Source organism: Pyxicephalus adspersus, chromosome 3 (assembly GCF_032062135.1).
Source record: "Pyxicephalus adspersus chromosome 3, UCB_Pads_2.0, whole genome shotgun sequence".
In the NCBI taxonomy this organism is placed as follows: Eukaryota; Metazoa; Chordata; class Amphibia; order Anura; family Pyxicephalidae; genus Pyxicephalus; species Pyxicephalus adspersus.
In genome coordinates, this window is record NC_092860.1 from 132,459,808 (window position 1) to 132,471,545 (window position 11,738).

General features: G+C 37.2%; 1 protein-coding gene across 1 annotated transcript in view; it reads right to left on the reverse strand.

Annotated features, from left to right (window-relative positions):
* Positions 1-4,369: 4,369 nt before the first annotated feature.
* PACRGL (parkin coregulated like) overlaps positions 4,370-11,738 on the reverse strand; it is an 11,654-nt gene continuing 4,285 nt past the window's right edge. Inside the window, exons 3-6 of the mRNA XM_072406396.1 lie at positions 9,864-9,998; positions 8,994-9,101; positions 7,463-7,543; positions 4,370-6,218 (exon numbers count right to left, since the gene is read on the reverse strand). Of these exons, the coding sequence (XP_072262497.1) occupies positions 6,162-6,218; positions 7,463-7,543; positions 8,994-9,101; positions 9,864-9,998 (381 nt within the window). The 3' untranslated portion in view covers positions 4,370-6,161. The remainder of the gene's footprint in view (positions 6,219-7,462; positions 7,544-8,993; positions 9,102-9,863; positions 9,999-11,738) is intronic.

An 11,738-nucleotide genomic window follows, 5' to 3' on the forward strand; every position in this document is an offset into this window, starting at 1 on the left:
TATTTTCTTTTTAAGAAAAAGTGCTAACATTATAAAATTCAGTTACCAGACCTCCTATTGACACATTGTGGGCATCCAAAAATTGCAGTTTTCCTGTATTTGAGAAACTACAAGGGGGTGTGGGGCGAGGAACATAGTTTGGAGTCATATTATTATTAAACTTTTCATTCCTAATTTTCCTATAGCTTCTAGGACAAGGTTAAACAAAACCATCAACCACCATTAGGTCACCACCTCCAGATTCAGATCCAACAAGAGCCATTTGTTTTAAGTTTATCAACTTCTGGGGAATATCTAATTTTGCTAGTTGTTGCCACACCTTCTTTTTATTTTGCCAAAATTTTGTTTTAAAAAAGTCAATGTAGATACTAGGTAGGTCTCATTATATTCAAATTTTTCATGAATATTCCTAACTGTAATGATATGATCTAAGTCAGATTGTTTTGTTCTAAATTCACTTTGGTATTCACCATGGATTTGCACTGTGTATACGTATAAGTCTTTCATGGATAAAGACTTAAACTCAAAGTTTTTACTTTACATAGAAGGGTAGACAACTCTTTTATATAAAAAGAATGGGAGCACAGAGCCTCCCGGGATAGCTATGTTACGCATTCCAGGAGGCTCCTGGCTGCTCCTTCTGAATTTTCGTACACCGAGGGGAAAGAGATGCCGATCTCAAACATGCAACAGTGAGATTGGCACTCTTTGTTTTCCCTTTTAAAACAGGCTATGTCACCCGATCTCGCACCTGCACAGTGCAAGATCGGGTGATGTAGGCAGAAGAAGGCTGAAAATGGCATTGCCTGGTGCTTCAGCAAGTGTCGGGATGAAGAATAATTCCAGGACAGCGCAGGACCCTATCGAGGAAAGGTTCAGCACAATCAAGGGATCTGCGGGATTTAAGGTAAGTGTGATTTTTTTTTTTTTTCAGTTTAGTTACGATTTAGGCTGAAGAATATTGCAACATTTAGGATTCTATTTATAAAGCAGTGAATATGGCATTCATTGAAATATTTCCTGCAGGAGAATCTTCATGTCCATGTGTTTTAATGACAATAAATTATCCACTAGGGAATGTCAGATTCACTCACTGCTTTATCCATAGACGCTTAAGTAATGTAAAATCTATTATTCAAACTTTTTTTTTCTTGTAGGTGGGTTGGATAACACCTACTTTCCAGTTTCTAATCTGCTCTTCCCTCCATATTTTAAAGATTAGTTGGTGTATGCATTTTCACATATTCCCAGAAGACATTATAAGCTCGGCAGCTTTACCATTCCTTCCAATGGCCTTGCCCTTTTTAAAGTTTTTTTTACCACCTGCATAGTTACCCTTCTCTACAGTCCATTAATATATTGCATTCTTCTGAACATTTCTTTCATGCCACTATTTTGTTTACTGGCACCAACTGCAACTTCCTTATCTTAGCCACCCCCCATAATACCAAGCCCCTACATCCCATAGTTACACACCCATCCTTCTAGCCAGCTGGGTGTCTCAGAGGTTAGCAGACTGGATTTTGTAGCACTAAATCCCAGGTTTGGATCTCGGCCTGGACACTATCTGCATGGAGTTTGCAGGTTCTTCCTGTGTTTGCATAGGTTTTCCCCAGATACTCTAGTTTCCTTCCACATTCCAAAAACATGCAGTTGGGTTAATTGGCTTCCCCCCAAAATTGACCTTAGATTGTATTAAAGACATATGACGATGGTGGAGACATTAGATTGTGAGCCCCTGTTGACTAAAATAATCCCACTCAGACAACTACAAGGTATGTCCAATAAACCTGCATGCCATATATGTAAACCTGCAACCTAGGTGGCATCTTGGTGTTCAGCGAATTCCAGCAGCTGATCTTACTAAAGACGATTTTACCTTTGCAATTACAATGCCACAAAGGGTTACAATGTGGAGAGCTTTTCCTAAACTTTCTTTTATTCAATATTTCCAAACTTTAGTCTTACTGAAAAAAAGAGGCCAGACATGTGCATAGAATAAATCTCAGCAGGGTGCTTATTTCATAAGTCGAATACAATGACATTGTTCTGATTATGAGGACTGAATAAACCAACAACCACATTAGAAGAAGCACATAATATATTGCAGCTTTGTTAACCTTTTAGTTGATCTGACACTTTTTAAAGGAACAAAAGAGCTAAAATGGTAAATAAAGCTCTGAAAAGCATACAAGAGTAACAGACAATTTAAAGGGGCAATTTAAATATTTTTATCAAGGCATTGATGTGGTGTGTCAACCTGCAATTCACCCAACATTCCCTCATGAACTAGCAGTAAGAATGAGGCAGTAATATTAAATCAATACTGTACAGATATATTTTACTTGACAGCATAGCAGAAGAGTTACATCTCTGTGGAAGAATTTCAGATAGATTGGATTGTTTCTGTCCCATTTGCTTCTGCCTATGGTACTTTGTTGAAAAATGTTCTGCTCTTTAATCAGTCATGAGAAAAAGTATATGCACCCCAAGGAAACTGTTGCCTTTTCCAACATCTTTAAAACAAATATGTTTCATTCAGACCATGCCTACAGCTGACACATAATAAAAACACAAGGAAAAGTTGACTTTTCAATCTTTCATTAAACTATCATAATCAATAGAGGTAATATTGTATTAATGTGCTGTAGAACACGTACACCTTTAGTTTAAAAATCTGTTATTGCCTGCACTAAGAAAGTCCCACAGGGATCTTACATACCTTCCCACCAGTGTCTGACATGAACTTCCTTCAGTTATAATGTTTAGGAGTTTTCTTCCTTCCAGGTTTTAAATCTCCTAGACTGCATTTCAATCTGGGGCATTGATTCGGCCAATTTCTGACATTTCATTTCTTCTGCTTCGAGCCATTCCTTGGTAAATTTTCTGCTGTGCTTCCGACAAATATTTTTTGAAAGACACATTTTCACTACAACTTTAACAGATGGCCTAACATTCTCATCATGCATACTTTGATAGATTAGGAAATGAATTGTGGACTCAATGACTGCAAGTTAACCAGATGCCTTTGTAGCAAAGCAGCACCAAACATTTCCATCACTATGCTTGAAAAGTGATATGGGGTTCTCCTAAAATGCTGTGTTCAGTTCAATTCTAACTTTGACTCATCAGTCCACAGCACTTTTTTGCAGAAAGCCTGGCCTATATTAAACTAGTTTTGTTCTGCTTGGCAAGGCCTTTTTCCTGCCACACCTCCAGTGTCATTTTAATTGTTGCAATCACTTCCCAATTGTCCACGTTTTGCACTTTGACACTAGGTACTATGAGGTACTTCCATCTTCAGCAATATAATTCTGAGGGGACATTATTTGGGATAAAACAGTAGCTCTTGACCTGAATATGCTGGGCCAAGCTGTGCTGGACAAATGAGCAGTCAGTTAAAATCTGACATTTTTAGATTATTTTCCTTTCAGTATAATAATTAATTTCAAAAATTTTAGCAACCTTTTTACATGATTCACTGGACTCATTGGCATCCACATTCTTTCCAAAGATTTCTGTTGATCTTGACATTTTAACACACACAGCACCAACATACTCCCTAAGGAGATTTTTATTACTGACATCCTATCTGAACACCAGATTCTAACTTTATGGATTTGAAGATGCGGTAAATGAAAGAGTGTATTTGTCATGTGTTCGAGTTTATTACTTTTATCTGTAGGATTTATTTTAATGAAGAAGATCTAATGTCATCTTGTTCAAATGAAGACATAGACCAATTTTTAAACTTATCTTTTCACATGACTGTATATCCCCCTCCCCATTTGTTAAACAGATTTTTTCACTGAAAGGCATTTTAGCTGGCACACTTTTTGTCTGTTGCTGCCAAGCCTCCCAGGAGACTGTCATTGACACCGGACCCAGTCATTGACACCAGACCCAGTCATTGACACCGGACCCAGTCAGTCATAGACACCGGACCCAGTCATAGACACCGGACCCGGGGCTTGCAGGTGTCAATTATATCAGCTTCATCTCTCAGGGTGCACTTAAGGCTGACAAAGCCAGTTTCATTTAAATGGGAAAGATTAAATTGTAGAGTCCTCCACACTGTAATTCTCTGGTATGATGCTCAGGCTAGCATCTTATGCTGTGCAGTTTGATCTGAAACATGCGATCTGAACACACAGCATCCAGCTTATTCTCCTCTACTGTTCACATTTAGACAAAATTGTGCCAAAAAGGAGCTATGATATGCCTTTTGTTTACAAAATGAGTATTTCTGTTGCTTTTTTGATAATACAACATGTTTGTTTCATGTGACGCCTCTTACTGGCAAGTGTAGAAAAACCTTAGACACATGGTAAAAACATACACATTAGAAAGGATCTACAAAATGCAAAAGTAATTTTCACAGTTTAACTGGCAACATGCACAACAGCTCCACTTCAGAAAGTGTAGACTTAAAAAAAACATTAGGTATTAGATAGGAAGAAATACGCTTGCAGCATATTCAACATAAAGTAATAAAAATTAATTGATATAATACTTTAAATATAGTAAATACTGTTTTCAGGCACCAGTGTAGATTTAATGAACAAAACACAGCTACCTTACATTCACAGTTGTGATTTCATGTACAGCACATGATAGTGTAAAAAACTCCCATTGGTGTAATTTGCATCAAGTAGTCTCACGTTCATCCTGATTTGCAAGGTGCACATCATACATCAGATTTAACATCACCATCTGCAGTAGATTTACTTACTGATAGAACTCATGTCTAGTGTGTTGGAATAGAAGAGAAAAAATGTGAAAGTTTGAAAATGAAAAGTTATGACTGGCTTGTTCTTTTCCCATGTTACTCTGGATTGTAGATGTTGTGCTGTATGTTTTGGAACCTGGTCTCTTTTTGGAACATACATTATAGAAATTATGTAATGGCAGATCTATGCACAAGTCAGGTTTTCTTCATTCAGTTGCACTGGTTACAAGGACAGGGTGAAAAATGTAAAAAACAAAATGTTCACCTGCTGGAATGCTATTCAAAATATATGTATAGGGCTCTAAACTAACTAGCCTGACCCTTTACTCCTGTGCTAGGCTTTTTTATAAGCTTAATGCCATATTCTGTTTGTTTCTGTCATTAACTTATGTGGGTACAGGCAGGTCACCTTCTCAAGGTTCAGTACCTATCCGGTGAGCTTTATCAGATTGGTTCACTAGGTTCCTAAGTGGTGAAATAGAGCTCCAACAGGCACCAGAAACCCCTAACCTTCACTTGTGTCTCAAAGCTAAAACAAGAGAATAAATGGATAAGGATCCCCCTTGTATGAACCAAATGCCCTTCCAAAGTAGAACATGGAACTGTGGGTTGGACCCATCAGGTCCCACTACTACAAATCAATGACTTGTCTTTATTACAGGAAGCTCCTACACAGTGGTATTAAAGAGATGTTGCACAGATCTGAAATATATATAAATATATACATACATACATACAGACTAAGAGTTAGTTAAGAAGACCCTGTTTTTAGACATTTTTTTAACCAGACTTTAGCATCAGTTACCCATCAGCAGAAAAATAATACCTTTTTCCTCCACTGTTCTTTGTTGCATCAAATGTCCATGTTGAACTTTTTGCAGTAAGCTACATCTCGGGTCAGTAAGATGTGCTGATAATGATAGTATTAGGTAATTGGGGGCACATGCATCACAAAATATTTGCTCAGCTTTGAGGCATCCACACAGCAAAGTCAGAATAAATAATACAAAACACTATACATCAGCCAGATGTCCCCTGTCAAAAATATAATGGCCCTTCAAAGGTGTTGCAACCTTCAATTAGATAAAATTTCTCATTCTGAATCCAATAGGTTACTGTGCACAGCAGCTGTATAACACAAATAAACTTAGTTAAATACTGTTAGTAGTAACATTACAAATCCCAATTCATTGTGAGTTTCCTTGGAATTACAGATCCTGCTCACAGAAAACAAGACACTTTTCCAGTTCTTTCTGCAATAATATTGAAATATGTATTTTCAAACACATCAGTCAATACAAAAACAATTATTGCACTCGGGGGTTTTGGCATCCATCATTTACATCTCCAGGAAAGATTCAAGGCCACAGTAAACTTGTTTCATTTTTAAGAGTCCACACTCACAAATGTTTCCATTGTTTCCATGTTACATTCAGCTGTATATGGAGCAGTAGGTCGGTATTTTTGATTTGATTATGGTCAGGATTTCCTTTAAAAGAAAATAGATTAAAAAAAAAAATTCAGTTGCAACATAAGAAACACAATTAATTTAAAAGTAATTAAAATTCCCCAGCAATTATTTTATAAAAAGCTGCCCATGTTTCTGCCAAATACAATGTATGTGTGCAATCAATTCTTATATTAATAATGATCATGAAATTATTAAATGTTCTGATCCCTTACTAGTTTGTTACAGTTTATAGGAGTAACTACAGAGCATGCTAATTGCCCCTTGCAGGATCTGAAAGATGTTTCATCTTGCAAATTACAATTACCAGGTTTGCTTTAGGCCCCTTTCCCCCTCCAGCATGTTTGTTCCTTTCCTTTAATAAACTGTCACCAACAACTAAAAAATACCCAATATTTCCAGGTACAGAAGAGCATGTTACTCACACCATTTGCTTGGTAAAGTTGTGAAGAAATCAAGAATAAAAGGAAATGAAGGAAAGGGGAATATATGCAGATGGGCCAGGGTAGTTCATTTAAGTGAACCTGTTGATTTGCCCTGTAAGCTAAGCAGACGTCCATTTTCTAGCAGAATTAAAGTCCCACTTTGAAAAATGCATGATCAGTCAGGTCATTATTGCAGCAAGTACTTTCTGCAATAATCCCTTACATCTGCCTCTTCTCCCCAGGTACCTGTCAAAAAACTGCGCTGCGCATGCACAGCGTCAACTTTGGTTGTCAGGATACCTGGAGATACAGGCTTCCCCTGCACGTGCCGAGAATAAATTAGTTACTTCATCCCGGCCTGGCCAATTAAGGTGGCTGAAGATCCTTAAACTTGTTATAGTCTTGCATGGCGCATGGATGCAATTTGATGTGGCTCCTGCCTGTTTATACTGATTGTACCTTGTTCATCTCACTGTACATGTTGCAGACACAAATTGAATACAGACCCACCAGTCCCTCATAATGTGAAATCTCCACAAAGCTAATGCTAGATGCAGACATGTTATCTATGGCCTAGGTGTTAATTTACATAAGGGTGCTTGAAATCATTTTTTAATATTTAGGCCAAGAAAGTTTAGTTATTTTACTCAGGATACTAATATAAATGCCATTATGTGCCCAACTGATTAATGGGGACCTCCACTGTAATACATCTGCAGATAATTCACTGCTCAGTGTTTGACTGTAGAGTAATAAAAGCTTTCTGTAATTCCAGGGCTATTATTCAGCTCATAATCATACATTTTGTTTAATGTACAGTAATGCAGAACAAGAAATTACCTTCCCACCATAATGCTCCAACTTCTGTAAAGCAGTAGTGACTGAATCTTTATACTGTTTGTCCATTAGTCTTTTAGAAAGCTATCAAAAGAAAATACAAAGATGAAACACAAATCCTCAAGTAAACCGGTGGTGCAAAACACAAATCTCTAAACAGCAGACATCACCTTTACCACTACATTTTCTTAATAAAAAGACATCTGATTTTTTTTTCTATTTGGATTGCTGTCATTTTTATATAATTGTCATCATCCAAATACACTTGTACAGAAAAGTACAAATCCAGCCAATTATTTTTAGTTTTGTAAAGATGCAGAAAATTATGGCGTATCTCTGGAAAATGTGAGACCTTTTAGACAACCCTTGCTGACATTTTTCACTAAAGTTTCACATACTATTACTTTTGTTTATAACAAACATTACTAAAAATATATAACAGCATGGTTTCTCAGTGGTTAGCACTCTGGCATTTGCAGCACTAGGTCCCAGGTTCGAATCTCGGCCAGGATGATATCTGCATGGAGTTTGCAGGCTCTTCTCGTGTTTGCATGGGTTTCCTCAGGGTACTCCGGTTTCCTCCCAAAATCCAAAAAACATGCAGTTAGGTTAATTGGCTTTAATTGTATTTAGGACACATGACTATGGTAGGGACAATAGATTGTGAGCCCCTTTGAGGGACAGTTAGTGCCTTGACTATGGACTTTGTACAGCGCTGTGTAATAAGTCGGTGCTATATAAATACTGTGTAATATTATTAATAATTATATAATATTATATAGCACCGGCATATTACGCTGAGCTAGACAAAGTCCATGGTCAGGTCACCAACTGTCCCTCATAGGGGGTTATAATCTAATGTCCATACCATATTCATATGTTTTTAGTACAGTCTAAGGTTGATTTTGAGGGGAAGCTAATTAATCTTACTGCATGTTTTTTGGATATATGAAATATATGAACAATAGTTCATCAGATTTCATTAAAAAAATATTGCAAATTTTCTTCATCATAAACAAAACTCAGCAGATTTTCCAATTATCATTTTAAACAGTTCAGATGTCCGCAAAGTATACCTATTGGCTTTAAAATATTGTTTTGCAGACAATGGCTGCTTTTGAAGATGATGAAATGAAAAGGCGAATGAAAAGTGTAGTAAAACAATTATCGACATTCTCAACCTGTTTACTTGGCATCCTTTATCTATTCCAGAACATTACCAACGCTGTCAAGTGGCTGCAAAATAGGATAGAAAAAAGCAATGACAGGAAAACAAATTCATGACTCAAAGGCTTCCAACAGGGACAGTATAGGTCATAACAAGGGATTTGTCTCTTTTGGAAGCCCTTTTGGTCACATCAAGGGTGACAGGTTCTTTGTATTTTTTTGCTTCCTCCTGCCTTAATTTGCAGCCACTTGATGATGTTGGAGGAATTTTAGACTAGATACACAGTGTCAGACTGGTTGAGGACCATATTTGCCTAATTAAAGTCTCCTTCAAAGAAAAGTTTAACATGTAACTTTTAGAACTTACACTGGTGAGAAGGTTTTTTAGATGAATGTTTAACGCTGGTCCAACAACAGCACTTAGTTGTACCAAGCCATTCAAACCTCGTTCAAAGACGGCACCATCTGAATGTACCTAAAAATCAAGATACATTATTATTTTACAGTTTAAAGCAGCACCAACTTCACATAATTTAAAGTAATTCAGAATTATGTATAAAAAAAAAAAAAAAAAAAAGGTTGTTAAAATATGTCTTTTACAAAGTCCCATGCCATAGTCTGATTCATTAGGTTGGGGTGCACTAGACTCAGTTACAGGACCACCTTATTACCCCCCTCCCCACAGTAGGTAGTGTCCTGTCTTACTTCCATATGGCTATCCAGTGGCACAACCCATCAGGATCCAGAATAGAAATCTGCAGGATTAACAGCCCCCTGCACCTTGAAATAGCACTGGCAAGAGACCCAGACTGTGGACCTAGGTGAATATATCTTTCTTTACAAAGTGAGAACAATTAGGAAACCTTGCAGAAGGGTTACAGGGGTGTGAAAACGACAAACTAAAGTAAAAACTTTTTTCCCTCTAGTAGGAGTAGGAACGGGGTTACCACTTCTGTCTCATTTTTTTTTTTTTTTTACTTTCACAAACAAGAAATAATAACCTTGAAATTAAATGTATATCTTTTCTATCACAGAAAGAAAATCAGCCAATGTGTAACTGATATATGATAGATAGCATATAATTGATGTATAACAGAATGTGGCGAAAATTACAAATTGACATAGAAGATCCAGTACAAACTATCATACAGGAGGTGAAGAGGACCCTGCCCAAAATATCCTACAATCTTGAAGGTGTTGAATATAGGTGTTTTTATATTATATAAAGTCTACATACAAGGGCACCCTTCAAAGCAGCAGCCAGTTTGGGTAATAATGGTAAGGCTTTGTCTGCAGCTCCAGGAACCATCAGTAACTCCTTAAATCCCTCTTGTGAAACAAATGTATACGGGTGTCTGGTCTCTCGAAGTCCCTGTCACACAAGAAAAGAAAGAGGAGGAAATTTGCTTACATGGGTAAATACGAATCTCAAACTGACAAACAGCAAATACATTTCTCAAGCTTAGTGACTTTCAAATTAAATGAAGGCAAACTAAGTTTACCAAATATTGTTAATAGGTGGAGGTGGTTTATACATAAAACAGTCCTTCATTTTTCTAAGATTTAAAGAGAGACCTTCTCAATAGACTAAAAAAAAACATAATAATATACATGCATTTAACATATTTTGTTTACCTGCAAAAACTTTCCCTAAGAAGCCATCCAATGTCCTGCTCCTGAGATCTGCCATCCCGAATGTGATATCTACAGTATCAGCAGACTCAGAGCTATCACTCCAGTGACACCATAGCATTCTCATTTGCTTCTCCCCTGGCAGCTACATAAAAGATTATGTAGAGAGGCAAGGTGAGGTGCAGATGAGCTGGGCCAGACCAGACAGTAATCAGACACTCCCAGAAGAGGACATGGCATGAGGGAGAGGAAATTGTGTTCCCGCACAAACTGACAAAGTGGGGAGATTTGCTCTAACTTCCTATTGCATCTTTTGGACAGATCAGTAAAGGATAGAACATTTAGTAAAATTACCCCAATGGTACACACATAAATTAAAAAAACAAAAAACAAAATATAAACATGTTTTAGCTTAACATACCGTATATATTAGGAAAGGCCTGTTGTTGCAGCAAATAGGATTTTTTTTTCTTTCTTTTGAATGTGTGAGGGTTTTTGGGTTATTTTTGAAGCCCCACTTAGTAATAGCAGCCCAGTTGTGTGTGTACATTATACCACAGTAGTGAAAGGTTAGGTTATCAGAGAAATATCAAGTGACATAAACCTAATGAAATATCTGCATGTGCAAATTTTTAACTTTTTTTTTTATTTCTGTAAAGAAAGAAAGGGAGGTAACACAAAACAACAACCAGCAAAATGTACACATAACAGAGAGATGTTAAAAAAAAATAAAAAATAAAAAAATAAACACAATTGCCACACCCTGAAAATTTCTCCATCAGATCAATACAGATAATCGGATCTTACAAGAAGGAAAGACACTAAGTATACAACCTATAGTAGTAGCAGATACGTGTAGGATGTTTTTATGTTTTTTCCCAAACTGATATAATATAGGCTTCAGTGTTCTCCCCAACACCTTTTAGCTGGGTGGTTACTTTTTAGTCCAAAATCCTTAGGATAACATGCTGACAAATATTATATCTTCCTGTTCTCAAAGTCATAGGGATATTAGCTGTTGATAGTGAAAGACTCTACACCTTTCCATTAGCAAAAACGTTCAAGGCAATTGTGTTTATTTTGCAGACTCAGTGGAAAGATGTTTCTACTTCTAGACCATTAGCACCGTCAGCAACCTTTGGTCTTGTTTAACCTTAAAGGAGGACCATCCTATGAGTGGTCCCCAACTCTGTAATCAGAGCCTCCAGTTTAGATCTAGTAGGTAAGTGCCTCCCAGGGACAGACCTTCAGGAATGCAGACTCCTTCTTAATGCAAACTTCCCCCTCATAACAGAACTCCACCCTCAGTTACAGACCCTATTCTCAGGAGAAGAGGTGTAGATGCAGCCAGCTACAGCCATATACTGACAACCAGCCCCAACCTTGCCCAGCCACTATTCTAATGGTTTTAGAGTGCACCTCCCCGTGATTTCATATGGCAATGCTGAACGTGTCAGAAGGGCACACAGGCAAGTGCCAA